At 41.1% G+C, this 19,284-nt stretch overlaps 1 protein-coding gene across 24 annotated transcripts in view; it reads left to right on the top strand.

Annotated features, from left to right (window-relative positions):
* ptprk (protein tyrosine phosphatase receptor type K) overlaps window positions 1-19,284 on the top strand; it is a 133,269-nt gene that overhangs the window by 41,493 nt on the left and 72,492 nt on the right. For all 24 annotated transcript variants that reach the window (XM_074616280.1, XM_074616275.1, XM_074616279.1 and 21 more), the window contains one exon: window positions 13,348-13,470. In XM_074616280.1, coding sequence (XP_074472381.1) covers window positions 13,348-13,470 — 123 coding nt within the window. The remainder of the gene's footprint in view (window positions 1-13,347; window positions 13,471-19,284) is intronic.

A 19,284-nucleotide genomic window follows, 5' to 3' on the forward strand; every position in this document is an offset into this window, starting at 1 on the left:
AAATAGTTGGTTAATTTAATAGTATACAACTAATCGATTAATTTTTGCAGCTCTAATACAGTTGTTGATTAATATTAGTTGACCAACAGCAAATTCATTTCCACTGACATTTTTATTTTTTGTTTTTAAATGCAAGCAAAAATACCTAAAAATATTAGCCGGTTCCATCTTCTAAAAATGTGAGGATTTGCATTTTTTTTTGTTTTATATTATTGTATTATAATTACATATCTTTTGGTTGGTCAGACAAAACAAGCAATTTGAAGACATCACATTGGGTTCTGGGAAATTGTGTTCAACAGTTTTCACTGTAAACACACTGAAGGCGCGCTCAAAAGCAGGAGCAACGCCGTCGCGGCACGGGAGCATTCCCAAGCGCCTGTTTTTCAGGACGCGCCAGTTGCGCCTTCAGATAAAAATAATTCAACCTTTGGAATGCTGCAGTGAGCACCGCATGTGATGAGGAACAACCAATCACAGCCGGCAGATATGTTTTATTTTTCCATAAATATCAGTCTATGCTAAATATATGGAAGAGAAGTTAATAATTTTAGTGCAGGGCTACCCAGAGCTTTATGATCTGTCCCACGGACTATTTTACTTGCGTCACCCTTTGAGTCCAAAAGCGCCACAACATCCGGTTGAAAGGTCAGCCAGACTGACAAAATAAAGCTACTGTGAGAGATTTTGCGGTGCTGGAAACTCATTTATCTTTGTTTTGACTCTGTTTAGTTTAGTCAGTGAGGCTGACTGCTAAATTACCGCAACTTCATCATCATCATCATTATCGCAGCGTGCAGGTTTTGGTTGTATAATAACGGCAGGAGCGACAGGAGCACAACCTCCCAAACACCTTGGATAAAAGGATGAAAGCGGCACGGCTCCACGCATTTTTAGACGTAACATGTTAACGGCCCCTAAATGACTTATCAGTTAATTAAAAGATAATCAACATACTAACTGCTCATGGAAGTAATAATTAGTTTCCCGACCACTACTGTATCTTTGAGGCTGAAACTGATATTGATATTACAACATTACAACCTTTCATCATCACTGGAAAGGGTGAGAGACGTTACCACGTGGAACCAAATACTTTGCTCCGCCGTAGCATCAAATGACGGTTCCTCGCAGCTCACTTACGTTGCTATTGTGTTGCGTGACAGTGATACTGTGATGGCAGGTCATTAGTAAGTCGTTCACGCCTCATTGTCTGCTGATGGTGCTTTTTGTTTGCGGCCGTCCAAGCAGAGACGTGTTTTCAGGTACTACATTCAACTGTCTTTGTCTTACAACGTAGTAATGAGAGCCTCATTCAACAGTAGAAGTGGAAGTAGTTATAATTATAAACGAAAAACACTCAAAATGTGCAGCGTTTTAAAGAATCAGTCTGTAAGTAGCGTTTTATAGTTAAACGCACCTCATCCAGACAGGCTCGCCAATGAAATGCCAACATGCAGTGATGGAGGTCATGGCTGCCTTTCACCACAGTACGACCAAATCATCAGTTTGTGGAAAAAATAATGTGGCGCATGAAAACTGCTTGAGTTTGAATTTGAATTGAAAAGCGGCATTAACCCCGAGAGAGGAGCGGGGTGAGGGGAGAAGATAGTCAGGGATGGAAGGACAGAGAGGCTCCTCACAGAAGGGAAAAACACACATTTCTGTTTTACTGTTACTGTCAATGGAAACCCCTGAATCAGCTCAACACACACACACACACACACACACACACACACACACACACACACACACACACACACACGTCTCAGATTCAATTACAGTATTGTGAGATGAAGGAGAAATTCTTCAGCCTTCAGCACTTCCAATTAAACCACCGCTCTGAGTGTGTGTGCGCGCACGCACGAGTGTCAGTGTGTGTGTGCGACAGTGTGCACGTGTCTGTGTGTGTGTGTGTTGCCGTGTTAAGTCGTGTGTATTTGGGTGTGTGATTGCGCGTGCCCGTGTGTATGTTTAACAGGCGAGGTGTGTGTATATGGGTCTTGGCTTTGATGGCGTCGCGCTGCGCTGCGAGGGCCACTGAAGCGTGACGAGTGAGAGAGTGTGTGTGTGTGTGTGTCAGCCTCTCTGATGTCACCTTGTATCATTTCAGGCTAATTTCACCTATTCTCAGAGAGGCAGAGAGAGAACAAAAAAGTCAAGACGACACAGAGAAAGTAAATGATAAGGTACAACTTTATTAGTGTCTTTGAGGCGGTCAGGGCCACTCAGTGATTCACACACACACAGATTAAAAACAACAAACACACTAACAGGAGTACAGAGTGTGATACACCGCAGTACAGAGCAATGTCAAGAGGGCATTATAAAGGGACAGTGTACAGATACAGTAAAATGATACTTTCCGTCTCTCCTTTTTAAAGCCGTCTTCACGCGTTTGAGCCAAAAACTAAAACCGTCCGTGAGTCACTGGTATGAAATATCCCACAAAGCCATATATGATTAGAAAATCCGGGTCAGCAAACGGAATTATTAACTGGACTCGGCCAAAATTTTTAATGATTTGGAGGGAAACAGTATTACTGGTGGTTGGAATTGGATTTTAATGATGTAAATGTAATTATTGTCCTTGGAAATTATTTCCGTTTGCAAAATGGAGCTCCTCTTCCTATTCTCTTCTCTTCTCTTCTCTTCTCTTCTCTTCTCTTCTCTTCTCTTCTCTTCTCTTCTCTTCTCTTCTCTTCTCTTCTCTTCTCTTCTCTTCTCTTCTCTTCATGTTGTATAATTGTGATGCCACCAATCTAAATGGATTTTGATCGTCATTGAACGTATTATTAATGCAGGAAAAGATAGCGAGACAGGGATAGAAACAAAAATACAAAAGGCAACTGAAACAAAAGAAAAACTGTTATGCATGTTTACAATATTATAAAAACTTAATCAACAGGCTTAAGGCCTTTTTACTAAATACAATTAAACGGCGGCCTTTAGAGTGATCTCCCAAAAAAAGTATTTATTTTTCTGTCTGTCTGTTTTCCCCTCTCCATTTCTTTCCTTCTGTTTCTCCCTCTTTCACTCATCCCATCTTATCTGTTCTCTCTGCTGATAACATCTCCTGCCTGCAGACTGAAACAGAGCTCTGCTGATAAATACTAGACACAGTCAGAAAGAGGGAGAGAAAGAGCAAGATGTACAGTACGTACATTACAGAAAAAAATTGGATTTATTTTTTTTTGTCTGAGGGTGCGTGAGAGATAGCGTTAGTGCTCCTTCAGATTCCTGAGCAGATTTAAGCTGTTTGAACTCAGCTTGTGATCAGGGTCAAGACATGATGATGATTAGCCCAAATATATAGTACAGTTTAAAACATCATTCCTTGTTTTATAGTTCAATGAAAACAATGTTATTCATGATGGTTAATATCGAATCCAGTCCCTACCCCCTTACACTTTTTTTCAAGTTCATTTACAGTTTTTCTCGATTGTTTACACACATTTTCTGAAAGCATGCCTCATACTCTCAGAACTCTACACACAAATCAAAAAACACACACACAATGGGCAAAACCCCTCAATTCTCCTGCAAAATTAAACTTTACATTCAAAACAATGTTATTTCTTCTCAAAATGGTATTTTGTTTTCAAATGACACACACAAACCATCATATGAATAGACATTTATAAGAACCAGTTGAACACTGATGTGCTCAATGTAAAACACTATGATGAATGGAAAACACTTCTTCTCCATTCATCATAATGACTTAGGCCTTTTTTTTGTTCAGTGTTACACTTACTACAGACAGTACATACATAAGTGTGTTGTAAAATATTTTAGAATATTGTTTTTATACTCAGAACACACAAATACACGGTAACAAATATATTTTATTTTCCCCACAAAAACAATGTACACAGTGTACATCCCAACCAACACAAAGTTGCACATACAGTGGTCTACATACAAAACAACAGAAGAATTTACTGTATACAGTTACAGTAAAAAAAACAACTATGCTGCATCCTCTCTTCTGTTTCGGTCTGGCCACAGCACCTCATCCACATCACAAGCAATGTTTTCCCTGGCCAAGCAGCGGGGGAAATATCGCTTAGCATGTCGAATCCAGCCATGAAAAGCATCAACTGCTATATCTCCACATGCGTCTTCCATAGCTTGGAGAAGGGGTATACGCGTTTGTGGATTTCGGTCATACACTTTCCATGATTGCTAATTGTAACACTGTGTGACAGGTGTTTGCCCATGTGATGAGTCAGTGTGCATAGTAGGGCAATTGACTTTAGAATTTTGAATGACAGTGTGTTCCTTGTGAAAACGAGATTTTCTTCATGAAAATTGTGCCAAATGCAGAGAATTGTGTGTAGTGTTTTGAAAAAAGTGTGTTTTAGAACTGCAATTTGAGTGTAAAGCAGGAATTGTGCTTGTAGTTTAGCAGAATTGGTTCAGGGGGTTGGTGCATGAGTTACATGTTGTGGTCATTGTGTGTCAAGTACCAGTATTTGTGTGTAAACAATTGAGAAAAACTGTAACTTAACTCATTTGGTTTTGCATTTTCAAAACTCACAAGACAACTTTGAACTAATCAGTCAACCCAAGTTCAGTTAAGTCACATTTGTAAGGCAGCAGAGGAACGTATAGGTTTTTAACTTGTGCCAGCTTAAAATGATTAACAGTGAATGTGGAGCTGTAGAAAATGCAGACTCTGGTGTCATAAAAGTTATGCTGACATGATCTCGAGTCACTGACCTTGCATATCTTTGATACCTCACATATCTGCAGAACTCTGTGACCTTTTATCTGTCCAGATTGGATGCCTGAAAGTGCTCATCCTTTCTTCATTCCTAGCATTCATAGAATACATGCAGTTTAACTAAAACACTTTACTTTTCTGTGCCTCCACACCGGCGACAGCCATTGTGTTATGGGGTTGTTTGTCCCGTTCTAGTGATATCTCAGGAACGCCATGAGGGAATTTCTTCAAATTTGGCACAAACGTCCACTTGGACTGACTCAAGGTAGAGCTGATTGGAATTTGTTGGTCAAAGTCAATGTGACCTCACAAAACACATTTTTGGCCATAACTCAAGAATTCATATGCTACTTATGACAATTTCACACACACACATGTCTAATAGGATAACATGATGAAGTGATGACATTTTGGACAGATGTGGATGTAAACTGCAACTGGTTGGCGGAGGTGTACAACCGCAAGGCGGTAATTCTAGTTTAACCAAAACTGAAATTAACTTTAATGTTTCTTAAACAGCACCACCACTTACTGCAAAACCAACCTCACAAATCCCTCATTTATTCTTTACAGATGTATTTGCTCTCAAACTGTATTGCCATTTTATGATTTTACAATCCACAGGACTGATTGCTTTAGATGTTGTCCTTACATCTCATAAATAAAACGCAGGTTATGAGCATTCAGTTTACAGAATATTAAGTCCTAAATACCAGTTTGGAGTAGTCCTTCAAGGGCTGAATTGAAACATTTATGCAATTAACTTGCAGATGTGAGTCAAACAAAAACAAGCCTATAAGCCTTTTGCAGTAATGTTAATGTAGCCTAATATTAAGTTGCATTGAAGACGCTAGATATTCACTTAAACATGAGACGATGCCGAAGCATGTACAAGCTGTCAGTTTGCGGTATAAAGCCAGTCGTAACCGCTATAGTTGCTTATTGTACTGATTGTACAACACCAAGGCCACGCTGATGTGATTCTTGGATGTTGCTTTCTTCAGAAATGTACTCAGAGACAGATTGAGAGGAGTGTTTTTTTGCACAAGGGCACAAGTATTGACTTAGCATTCTTAGATTTCATAATCAGCCATCTCTCTCTTTAGTTATAATGGAGTTTCTTTGTCATAATATATTTTCTGGAATTGTCTAGAGAAAGAAATAAAAGCACCTCAGACCTTGATTTGATTTAAGCGTGTCCCAGGGACTTGTATCTGAGCAGACTATAGCTGTTAGATCTGATTTAATACTGCCTGTTCTGCAGATCGGTTAGATCACGTTGGAGGAAAGGAAAGCTAATCAAACTAGCTATTGTTACACATTCTTGCCGTGTTGCCAACTAATAATCTTGATCTAAGCTAATGACCGAGGAATGAATCTCCTCCGGCGACCCCCTTGGGGCCGTCTGCACCCGTGTTTCCCAACACTTTGACTCACTTTTCTTTGACTTGCCTCTTGGAGGTGGAGGTCAATGCAAATCACCACAAAATGAGTCTGAGTGACGGTGGCAGATGTTGTGTCTGATGCCGTTCAACAATCTTTTAGAGAAGACTGCGGCTGTGTCCTGTGTCACTGTGTGTGTGTGTGTGTGTGTGTGTGTGTGTGTGGCGCTCCTCTCTCTGCCCTTGAGCCTTTATCAAGTCCTTCTAATTATTTTATAATGCAAATGAGTCGCCATTATTTCATTAGTGAGGCAGCCAATCACAGAAGCTGATTAGGAAGTGATTAGCATGCAGTCAGTTCCTCTCCCTCGCTCAGTGTCCTTGTGAATGGAGGGGAGGGGAGGCAATAATTACCCATCTGGACACACACTCGTGCATATAGTTGGGAAAATGTTGTAGGGATTTGTTATACAATATTATACGGTTAACACATGCAGACAGACACAGTACAAATACACACTGCATATCTGGAACATGTAGCAAATAATCGAAATTTTTATAATAACAATAGATCAGATGACATAATATGAAAGGGGTTTGTCGTAATGACAAAGCGTTTTCGTCTTTCCGCTCATTTTTTTTGGTGTTACGGCTTCAATTTTACTATTTTGGTTCACTTTGACCGCTCTCATAGTGTTGTTTTCAGCCACAGTAGGCAGCTATTTTCAGCCAAAAAGCTCTAAAAACCCACAATATGCTACCAGCCCAACACCAAACAGACTAGCTGGTGAACATAGTGGAGCATTTAGCAGCTAAAGAGCCCGATATTTCCCGAAAAGGAGTTAAGAGGAGAGTGATACATTCTTTAGGTCAACTTAAGCTGCATTCATACACAAAATGACAATCCTCCCATTCATTTGAATGGGGGTAGTGCGTTAAACGCGCAGGGGTGGGGGTCACACGGGGTGCTGGAAAAAAATCGGCAGCGGTCTGCGACGAAAAGTTGAAACAGAATAAACTTTTGGAGAAACGCAACCCAAAGTCATTGGCCAATCACTTGGCACTGGCAATCCAGAGCTGTACAACCCTTCCATGAGGGAACGAAAGATGTTAATCGTGGCGCATTCGCTTGGTATTAATGGGCCATTAAAGCCGCGTTTCCACGGCATTGTACAGCTATGCTCGACTTGACTCACTTTTGGTACGAGGTCCTTTCCTCTAGCATTGTTTCCACTGCACTACCTACGCCTTCTGTGAAGGTGGGACTCTCAGCTGATCGCTGTAGCGGCGCATGAAACTGCCGTGACATCATCTTCAATGGGACGATCACTGAATCGTTTCAACGGCAACCAAACAGAGAAACATCTACACTTTGTTAATAGTACGAAGTAGTGTACGGTGTAGTTTTGCGAGCTGCTAGCTATTGACGGCAGCTTGGCTATTTAAAAACGTCAGGTTTGTGCAGGATGTCCCGTGTCGCGCTAGTGATGATTCGCTCTGACCAATCAGTGGTCTGCAGTGTTTTAACTCCACCTTCTAGTATCTGCTCAGCTCGCTTGGAACCTCGATGGAGGTACCAAGAATGGAGTGGTTCTATTGGTACCACCCACAATTTTTGCTCATGGAAACGCAAAAATAACCGTTCTACTGTGTAACAAACTGAACTGAACTGAACTGAACTGAACTGCTTGGTGGAAACGGGCCATAAGTCACACTCCCACGCTGACGCACAACCCTACGCTAATCGCCGCACCACCTGATTTGGTGTGAATGCCGCCTAAAACGTGTTGCCTAAACAGGCAACTTTTTGCTAAAAGTTATCATATACACTTAAAAAAAAAAACAATAAAAAAAGTGATGAGTGTTGTGTTTACAGCTTGTTCCTGTTGCTACCAAGAGGCTAAAAAAATCAGTTATCGCACTTTTAATTACAGTTGTACTGGTAACAGAGCTTACCAAATACAAAATAGAACGTTGTTAGAATTTGATTATTTGCGTTTAATTATTAAAGAAAGTCATAGATAAATACTGGATCGATACATAGCTAGACAGATGGATAGATTTGAACTTCTTACAACACTTGGGAAAGACATGCCTCGTGTTCAGCAGAGGTAAAATAATAGTTCAAGGTCTGCTCTTCTCATTATTGGCAAGAACGATTAACTGTCAGATGCATGTGTCTGTCGATGTGTGTGTGTTGGTTAAAGTTGGCAGGACATTGAGGAAAGGGAGAAGTGTTAACTGAGAACGTGGGCGAGCTAGCGTGAGGTTTGTGTGTGTGTTTGGAGACAGTTTCACACATATTTGGTTTCTGCAGACCCCCTTTTTAACAGTCACACATACACACACACACACACACACACACACACGGACACACAGGTACTTTGTTTAGTAGCTGAAAGCTGCGAGAATGTCTATCAGAGGTGTGCAGACGAGAAGAGAGGAATGCTTCACGATTGAGAAATGTTCTTTTAAACCAGTCTGTAAAGCGGAAATTTAAAACACGGACAATGTTTTTCTTCACAGCTAAGCCAAGGCAAAATACCTCTTCTACCACGGCACTACATCAGAGCTGAGTGCAACTCGGTGTGTGCGTGTGCGTGTGTGTGTGTGTGTGTGTGTACACAGTTAAAAGCCCACAGCACGTATTTCAAACACAGTGGGTTTAAATCCAATTTCGCTGTACACTGTACACTGCTTTCAGAGGCAGAGATTCCGGAAAAAAAGCTTTGAAACTGAATAGAGCTTCTGTATGTGTTCTGTAGTTCGGCGAGGTTAAACAAGGCCAAACAAATGCTGAATCAAGGATAAGTGCTTCTGCACTGCCAAAACTATGGCCTAACAGTTTATCACTTACAGAAAAACATCCCAAACTTCCCAGGCTTTACGCTAAACTCATACTCACAAATTTTCCAGCCACCAGTAGCAGCGCTGAGCAAAACACTCCAGTCAATGAGCCATGAATAAATGATGTCAACTAGGTTTTTACTCTTACCTTTATTAGAAATAACTTGACTGGCGTTAACATGAATTTCCCTTAACTGTTGCCTTCACTCTAGTGGGGTTGTATTTTCATTAGTCTGATACTTTAAATGCCGACCACCCATTCAGGACCAGTTTCTCAGTAAACTGCAGTGCTTTTGAGCTAACATAATCAGGCTGTTCTCATACACCGTTCGTAGCTATACCTACGAAATGTAATGCACCATAATTTGTATACATCCCAACAAATCAATACGTATGTAATCCTGTGAACCAGGAAGTATAAACAGCGACAAATGCCACGTAGGGAGGAGGTCGGGGTGGATGGATGGGTCCAAAAACACCGGACTTTTGCACAGGAGACTGGTGTTCATACTCCGTGTGAAACCAGAAGTCAATGTTGATTTATTTGTCACCTAACTTCCATTCTTAAGTAACGCCACTTCCGGTGTTATTTTAACCCAAACCAAGATCTTTTCCTAAATGCTCGTCTTGTCTCATTATAGATTGCAACCTAATCAGAGATCATATTAATTAAACAATCATAGCTGGTATTTTAAATATCCCCACCTCGCTCAGCATACTTGAACATCATATTTACTGAGCGTCTGAATAACTGAGCCTTTTGGGAGTCATCTGGGAGCAAAGACACAGTTTGATTTAAGCAAAGCTCTACTCTTACAAAGAACCATATAGATCTTTTCAAAGTTGACAACTTAAACATTCTAAATGGGCCCCTTTGTATTTCCTGTTGCAATGTTTGTTAATGCAGAAGCTGACCGGAAGTAAACACGGACCAAAGCTGTTGCCCTAGCAACAGAATGGCAATGAAATGGTCTATAGTGCTGCTGTGCATGTGGTCATTTCCACAATCCTCACTTTGACAACAGTTAAGGCCTTAACACACTCATGAATACTTTCACACAGAACGTGAATATTACGTGAAGAAAAAGCGACAGAATTTTTTTTCGGAATGAGGTTGATTTTCTGAGCTTTCACACCGCGAATAAAAGCATCAACCAATCACGTTGTGCGGAACGGATTGAGTTTCACCTATATTTATGAAACAACAACACGGAAGTCAGGATGGCAAACTTTATCACTCCTTTCGACCTTGACCAAGGCAGCGCAGACCAGATCCACTCCTATGTTCTTACCTTTCACAATAAAATGTAAATGTGGAAAAACTGTAAATCAGATTTGATTGTCACACATTGCATTGTACACAGCACACAGTGATATTGTACCTCTGCATTTAACCCATTGTAGTATTAAGAGCAGTGAGAATTATTGCACAAGTTCGTGTCATTTATTCATCACGCCCCCGGTGTGTAAAGGCCTTTCGAAGGTCGATTTCTGTACTAAGAAAGTGGAAAACGTACTATTCTGTCGTTAACAAAGGATATTATTTTCCAACAAGGTTACCCTTTCTGTAACAGAAAACATAACAACACTTGTCCTCGCTTATGATGCAGTATATTCCTGTACAAACGTGCAAACATACACCCCAAAGTTACACACTTTTGATCTTTTAACCCATGCAGAGAGAGCTACCTGGCAGCAAGATGTAAACTGACACACACACTGTGGGAGACAGGAAGTCATGGAGTTTTACAAACACACAAACACACACATACACAGCAGCATTTGTGAGACATCGGTTGAATTAGATTCCGTACATCCAAAGTGAGTTATGATGGAATAGTTTGGGGTAGAAAAAAGCGTGTTGTCGTGCTGTACTTGGTGCCCTCTACATGTCCCAGCGTTTTCCGCATTATGACTGGAGGTAACTTGCTGTGACAAAGACTTAATTGAATTGAATGGGAGCTGCAGGAAGAGAGGCTGGTTTAAAGAATGACGCCGATAGGGATGTGATCCAGTGCATCTCCGAGGCTGTGAGTCACAGCCAACCATACAGCCGGCAGCCGAAGACAGTCGCTTAGTTTGATGTTAACTTGTTTCTCCTCCGGCGGCGGCTGTCACCTCTTGGTATCCCTCTGTAGCGGGAGCTCAGATCGGTGGGGTATCTGAGGGCCTGTCGTTCTGCTCTCCATCACAGCCGCCGCAGCTCGCTCTAGGACACAGGTAGCAAAGCTGCAGCGCAGACTGAATGCTGGGAGATTTATGATGCTGGCAGTGCTGGTTGCTGATAGTGCTCCATGGTGGCCTGTGTACCTTGGGTTTCTTAGTGGTTGTGGATGTAGTATAAACATGTCTTCTGTGTGTCTTGGTGTTGAGGTTGGCCGCTCTTTCAGTTCCAAAATACATAGAAATGTGCACATTTCACACAACAAAGAAAAGAAAATGTTCTAAGACTGTCTTTTTATTTTTTTTACATTAAGGCAATTATTTTTTGTATTACAATCTTTCTGAAATCTTATGTTTACATGTGCAAATGAGGCATCATCTCAAATTTGTGCTAATTTGCATCCATTTCCATAACAGAAATCTGAACATTGGATAAAGCCAGGTTCACAATTATTGTTTCAATTTGCTGATATTAGAGTCAAAGGTTTTTACAGAGGGGATTTTGGACATCTCTTTTTTTAGAGCTACAATGATTACTCTATTAATCGATTATTTGTCAACTATTAAATTAATCTCCACTCACTATTTTTGATAATCGATTAATCGGTTTGAGTCATTTTTCAAGAAAAAAAAGTCTAAATTCCATTCTAGATTCCAGCTTCTTAAATGTGAATATTTTCTTGTTTTCTTTACTCCTCTATGACAGTAAACTGAATATCTGAGTGGTGGACAAAGCAAGACATTTGAGGACGTCATCTTGGGCTTTCGTCTACATTTTTCACCATTTTCTGACATTTTATAGACCAAACAACTAATCGATTAATCAAGAAAATAATCAACAGATTAATAGACAATGAAAATAATCATTATTTGCAGCCCTACTCTTTTTTATCACTCCATAAATCAGAGAATACTGTCATCAGTCATAAAATAACACATTTTCACCATGTTTTAGGAATAAAATGTTCCATAAATCAGGCTATGAATGATATAAGAACAAACCCCTCTGTAAAAACCTTCAGAATATAGATAGGAATGAAACTGGAAAGTTTGGTGGATGTAAGTGCGACTGAAGTGGAGATTTCTGGCTCAGAGTCTGAGAAAAAAACTCCTTTTGAGAGATATGTAGTGTAAAATGTCATACATTTTGCAAGGCACTACATGTGAATAGTGTAAAAAAATCTTTAACTAATAGATATCACCATGAAAACTTACATAAAGACAATTATTGTATTACAAGTTTTCTGAAATTGTATGTTTAAATATGCAAATGAGGCATTATCTAGTGCTAACTTTGTTGTTAGTAGAAGGTGTAGTTAAAATAAACACTTAAATATGTATTTTGGATGTTTTGTTTCCACTAGTCTGAAAGAAGACATGTTATGGAAGCAAAATAGACCAAAATCTCAAAATTGATCAGCGCATGGAAAGCGAGTTTTTTGCCTGGGGAGTCTGGTTGAACTGTAGAGCTTGGCAACAAATCATTATAGTATTGATATTGTGATAAACGATTCATTATCGTCTTGGGTTTGGCTATTTTAATTAGAGCTGAAACGATTAGTTAATTAATTACAACTACTGTGTACAAGTATATCACTACCATAACACTATATATTCCTACTTTGGCCAATGTCAAGAAGGACACATATCTGTGACTAACCACCAGTGACTTGAATCAGATGGCACTGTGTCTTTTCTTAGCCACATCTCTCCCAGCCATTTTATTAACACAAGCCGTGCATCACTCTTAGGTCAATGAATCAGATAGCTAGCAGTAGCCAGCATGTTATTTCTATCAGCGACATCGCCAGTACAAGCCACATATCACTGCAGGTTGATTGTTTCAGCTGGCCGTCAGGGACAAGCGACGTCTCTCTCTATTAGAGCCACTTCCTGTTTTAGGCTGGGCCACGGGCGGCCAGCTCACACATGGTTGTCCCGAGGCTGCGGTGGCGATGGGCTCAGATGATCAGCTGAAGGCCCTGATGGTTGAGTCAGAGGTGATCCTGACTGGCCTTGAGTGATGACTGTTGGAGCTCAGACTCCTGGTGGTTTGTTAATGAGCTGAGACGGAGATACGCACAGAAAAAAAAAAAAAAACGGGAAAGAAGAAGAAAAAGTTTTACTGGATAAAACCAGAGATGAATTCATGTTCCATTAGTTCATTCAGTCAATAATCTCTGATGCTATGAGATGAACTAAATCTTATTGTGTTTCTCTTTGCAGGGAGCTGTACGTTTGACGAGGGCTTCACTCAGTGTGATTACCAGCAAGATCCCTATGATGACTTTGACTGGACGCACATCAACACGCAGGACGCGCAGTACGTCTCACCAGACCTGCCACAAGGTGAGATTTCACATCCTTTCTCCTGTCTCTGTCATCCACTGGGTCAACACTTCACAGTGGGGGAAAGTAACTGAGTACATTTACACAAGTACTGACCGTAAGTGCAATTTTGAGCTTTTATTATTTTATTTTACATACACAGGGGCTATTTCTCTGCAGAACCAGTACTTACATTTACTTAAAGCCCCCATCCAGCAAGTTTTACTTACTGTTTTTTGGTTCTTTCTCAAACAGAGAATGGGGGTGTGGCTAATAGTCAGACGTAATTCAATACCGTGGAAACCAGATTGCATAATTTTCAACCCAGTTTAGATGAAACCAGTTCAGATGAATTTAGGCTACTGTTTACCACAAATGAGACAAGAATTAGCGCAACAAACCGACTCTCTCTCGCTCGCCCTCTTCTTTACCGTCTCCTCCTGGCGAGGCGGACGTGTCGCTGCACGCCGGCCACAGCGCACTGGAGGACGAATAGACATGTTGCCGAGGTCCACCGTTTGAAATGCAGTTTTGGGTCGTTTTGGAGGTGCACCGTCCACCAGCACTGGCCGCTCTCGCCTCAGCTGTGGGCTGCACTTTGATTAATTTATTTATCTAACGGGACTTTTCTCTTGTTTTCTCTTGAGCTGAAAGTTGCGCTTCCCATCATACGGACCCATTAGAGATCTGCAAACCTCCAAAACAGCATTGGTTGCTTTCCGTTAATTTATCTCCAGGAGGAGGAGACGGTAAAGAAGAGAGCGAGTGAGAGAGACAGTCAGTGTGTTGTGTTAATTCTGCCTATGAGATTTATGTAGACTAATTCACTGTACACACAAATGCCATGGTGAAAATAAACACACTAAACTAAGGTCGAGGAAACTAAAAGATAAAATGAAAACCCTCAGCTAGCTAATGCAACGAGTTGGGCTAGCTAACTACTCCTAACTAGCTCACTAACTAGAGAGAATACGAGCATGGGTGCGCCTGCGCAAGCTTGGAGGATGACGTATGCCTTGCAGCTTCTACTATAGTCATACGTCATCTTCCCGTTTTACCAACAACCTTCTTTTTTTTTTTTTTTACTTTGAGCACAAAATTAAGTTATTTGTCAAAAACATTTTGGCAAACAGTGTGGCTAATCAACTTAGTCATGAAATGACTCAAATAAATATGAAATCTCATAGAAATGGAGGGGGGCTTTAAGTAGGAGTTGCAGGACTTTTACTTGTAATGGAGTATTATTACATTGCATCGTCTCTCCTCTTTTCCTCGACATCCTCTCCTCCCCTCTTTAATCAGTTGTTTTTTTTCTCCGTGGTGATGATGAAGGGGAAATTAAATCTTTCTGCCTCAGGGCTGAGGGTCTAATTAACAGAATATGAGGTCATTAATCAACGGCAGGGAACAGGGAAGGTTGCCTACTTCACAATCTTAAAAAGCAAAATGTTATAACAATAAGCAGCTATGAGATGTTGAGATAGTTACTGGCATTACAACATTAAAACCACAGAGTAAGAATGTTCACTGGTGTCTGAACAATAGTGTTAACCGCAGGGAATAAACTAATGTAACACAACCACAAACATGCTGGAGATTGTTCAATTCTTTTATCTCAAGCTCTCTTCTCCTCTCTGTTCATTTCCTTTCCTCTAGTCTCCTCCTCCTCCTCCTCCTCCTCTTTCCTTTTCTCTCATCTCCTTTCCTCTTGTCTCCACTCGTCCCCTCTTGTCTCCTCCTGTCTCCTTTCACCTTTGTTCCTCTCATCTTCTTTCCTCTCCTCTCGTCGTCTCCTCTCCTTTCCTGCCCTCTTGTCTCCTTTTGTCTTGTTTCCTCCCCTCTCCTATTGTCTCCTCTTCTTTCCTTTCATTTTCCTTTCCCATTCTCTTGTCATTTCCTTTCCTATCCTCTAGTCTCTACTCCTCTCCTCTTCTTTCCATTTCCTCTTGTCTCCTTTTACCTTCGTTCCTGTCAACTTCTCTCCTCTCCTCTCCTATAGTCTCCTTTCCTTTCCTTTCCTATTCTTTTGTGTCATTTCCTTTCCTGTATTTTAGCCTCTTTTTGTCTCTTTTCCTCTTGTCTTCTCTCCTTTCCTGTCTTCTAGTCTCCTTTTGTCTCCTCTCCCCTTCTCTCCTATAGTCTCCTCCTTTACTTTCCTATTCTCTTGTGTCATTTCCTTTCCTATACTTTAGTCTCTTTTTGTCTCTTTTCCTCTCCTCTTCTCTTGTCTCCACTCCTCTCCTATAGTCTCCCCTTCTTTCCTTTCCTTTCTTATTCTCTTGTGTCATCTCCTTTCCTGTCCTCTAGTCTCCTTTTGTCTCCTTTCCTCACCTATGGTCTCGTCTCGTCTCGTCTCTTCTCCTATAGTCTCCTTTCCTTTCCTTTCCTATTCTCTTATGTCATCACCTTTCCTGACCTCTTGTCTTCTCTCATCTCCTCTTCTTTCCCTTTCTCTTGTCTCCTTTCCTCTCCTTGTCTCCTTTCACCTTCGTTCCTCTCATCTTCTTTCCTCTCGTCTCCTCTTGTCTCCTTTCCTGTCCTCTTGTCTCATTTAGTCTCATTTCCTCTCCTAACCTCTCCTATGGTCTCATCTCCTTTCCTATTCTTGTGTCACCTCCTTTCCTCTCCTCTCCTCTCCTCGCCTCTCCTCCCCTCGCCTCTCCTCCCCTCTCCTCCTCTGTTGAGGGAGATTATGACTTTGTTACCATGACAATGTAATGCCGTTATTTATCTCTCGTGCTTATCATCATGACAACCCAGCCTCGCTGACATTTAGAGAAAGGTTCAGTTCAACACCGGCTCTTTACCATTTCCACACAAACACACACACAAAATGTGTGTGTGTGTGTGTGTGTGTGGACCTGCTGTCTGCTGCATATATTTACGCCATGACACGACGGGTGGGGTGCCTTGCCCAATGGTACCGAGCCAAAGTCTAACATTTAGTGATATTAATACCAAGTGGTGTCACCAGGCAGAGAGGCCAGAGCTGGCAGTTTGAAGAGGTTAAAGCAATGCCTGGAATTAGCATAGCATTAACTCCTGTAGCAACTAGCGGGATGAGCAAGGGCATGAGGATGGCAGGGCAGGTTAATGGTTTGGAGATGTTGGATGCGAAAAGGGGGGGTTCAGAGCGTTGCCTTAAGGTACGGGAGCACGAACTGACATTTGATGTGTTAATAATGCCAGCAGGGTGTGGGACAGCAGTGCTGCGGATGGAGAACGAGGTAGCTGGAGGGGATTGCAGATGCAGCACTTGGCTAGGTTTTCTGTTTGGAAGAAGGAGCAGGGAATGGGTGAGGGGTTGAGTTGGTAGCTTAAATGTCTTCCCCAGGGACACATTGGTAATGCCTATTATTAGAATTGTTGTTTTGTGAGGCAATCCTAGCCACCGGTAATTTAGAAGTACTCTGGTCCGGCTGCAGTCTCCCTGAGGCCATGGCATGATTTAGAGCATAGGCAGTAAACCTTTTTGGCTTTTGACCCGTTAAAACAAAGGGATGCCTACTCCCTTTGTTAAGGGGGGGGGGGTTGTTGAGAGTATTTGGCAGCTCAAAGACCTTTGGGAGTGAGTTTGCTGATTAGTAGTTCAGGGGGTTATATATTGTCAAAGGTATTGGCAGAAGAATAGGAGTCATCTTAGGGCTTTACGCAGGAATCGTTTAGAGTCATTGGATACTCAGCCAATATTTAGAGTTTTGTTCCTTATAAACCCACATCGGTTCGTCCCAGTTGCTAATCACTATTTGTGCTTAAGGCAGTATTGAGTGTGGAGGGATGGTTTGGCAGTTTTTGTAATAGAGCTAAAACTATTCTGTGTAATCTCTTTGGGGGTTGATGTTGGCACCAGCCACCATGCTACGTTGGCAACGTGCGTTGTGCCAGTTGAACATTCATAGGCTGGGGCTCTGTGGCTCAGTGGACTAAAGCAGATACTCTTGACTCATAATGTTGTCAGCCAGTACCACTCTAAACCTATTTGGCATGCCATTCTCTCCATGTCTCTCTCTTTCCTCTTGTTTTCCACAGTGCACTGTCTAATAAGGGAGCAGAGAAAAAGGCATTTAAGCTGCAGTCTCTCTCGTCCACTGGATGTGTTAATAATGAGTCAATAATGATGGATATGGCAACACGAACTATACAGCGTTAACATTACCATTAAAGTAAACCTCTCTGACATAAGCCTTGTTTATATTCGCACGAGGCACCGTGGCATGGGTCTCCACAGATGGACCGCGAGCTACAAGAACGCACAAAGACGTTTATGATCAACACGTTGATCTTTGCAGTATTTTCCAAAAACGCCAGAGGAAATACAAACAAAAGATTCTGTGAAAAAGCAAGAAGTCAACGAGAAAAACGCCATAAACCATCACCTCAATGCAGTGAAGGACTTGTAATTTACTGTAAACTCATATCTCATATTCATAGACATACTTTATTGCCGTTATACAATCCCTGTAAAGAAATGGGTCAAGTATTAAATGTATTGTAATGAAACGAAGGTTGAAAGGTTTAATATCCTGTAAACAATTTGATTCAGCTGGCGAAATGGAGCTCTCCTGCTTTTTAAAGCATTTAAAAACGAATTGGCCCTCTTTCTCTCTCATTATTTTACTGCTTAATTGAAGTTAATTACTTTTTATCTTACTGCACAGCGGGCGCCAAGTTACAACAATTCAGAGGTGCACAACCAAGCGCTGCGACAACTTGCAGAGCCTTCGCGCTTTACGCACAATATGTGATGAAGTCATTTTTGGCGCAGCAACATAAACCCCGCTATAGTCGCTGCAAGACTTGAAGATTAAGCTTTGCAAAAGTAGTATTTGTTGCATTGGATTGCATTGTATTTTAAACATATACACCCCATGTAATTTCAGTTAAAATTCAACTGTAGATTTATTTGTTGAGCATTTAGATTGTTAAGGTAAGTCATTTTATTCATAGAGCGCAAGAATGTAAACGATCAGTTAATTAATCAAGTAGTCAATTGACAGAAGATTAAAAAAGAATCACATTTTCAAGCAAAAATGCCAAAAATTCCCTGATTACAGCTTCACAAATGTGAAGTTTTACTGCTTTTTCTTTGTCTTATATGGTAGGAAATCGAATATCTTTGGAACTGTTGGTCGGATTAAAACATGACATTTGAAGACGTCACCTTCGACATTTTATCGACCAAACAAATAAACAATTAATCAAGAGAATAACCTGCAGATTAACTGATAATGGAAATAATATAGAGTACATTTTATAGCAACAAAAATCAGAAAACCTCCAATCACACAGTCATAATATCATCCAAAAACCTCTATGTAAAAGACCGACCTGAAAGACAGGTTTATAGAAATACCAGTGGGATGGAAAGATTGAATAGTGATGGGGAAATGATTCCACAGTCTGGAAGCAACAATGGAAAATACGTGATCACCCTTTGATTTTTAACTGGGAACATGTGATGAGAGGCCTGAACATAGAGTATGAGCTGAGGAGGAACAAGCAGTGCTTTGAGATCAGTCGATTTTGGCATTAAAGTGAGCCTTGTTTCTTTATTGTGGACGGGCTGCATGTTTTTTTTATTAGTATGCTATACCAAGAGGGTGTCAGCTATTTTCTATCCGACTCAATCTGATCGGTACAGTAAGAAGCTGAAGGCAAAACTCTCCCATTAGCTGCTGTTACTGTTTTGCTGAGGAACACTGTCCTCTATGTACCACGCTGCTGCCGCCGCCGCTGCTGTTGTTGTTATGTGACATATCTAGGTCTTAAGGCTGTCACGGGGGTATTTTTAGCCTCATCGTTATATTGTGGCGTCATTCTATTAGCGGCCATTTT

The sequence above is a fragment of the Sebastes fasciatus genome, chromosome 18 (genome assembly GCF_043250625.1).
Source record: "Sebastes fasciatus isolate fSebFas1 chromosome 18, fSebFas1.pri, whole genome shotgun sequence".
In the NCBI taxonomy this organism is placed as follows: domain Eukaryota; kingdom Metazoa; phylum Chordata; class Actinopteri; order Perciformes; family Sebastidae; genus Sebastes; species Sebastes fasciatus.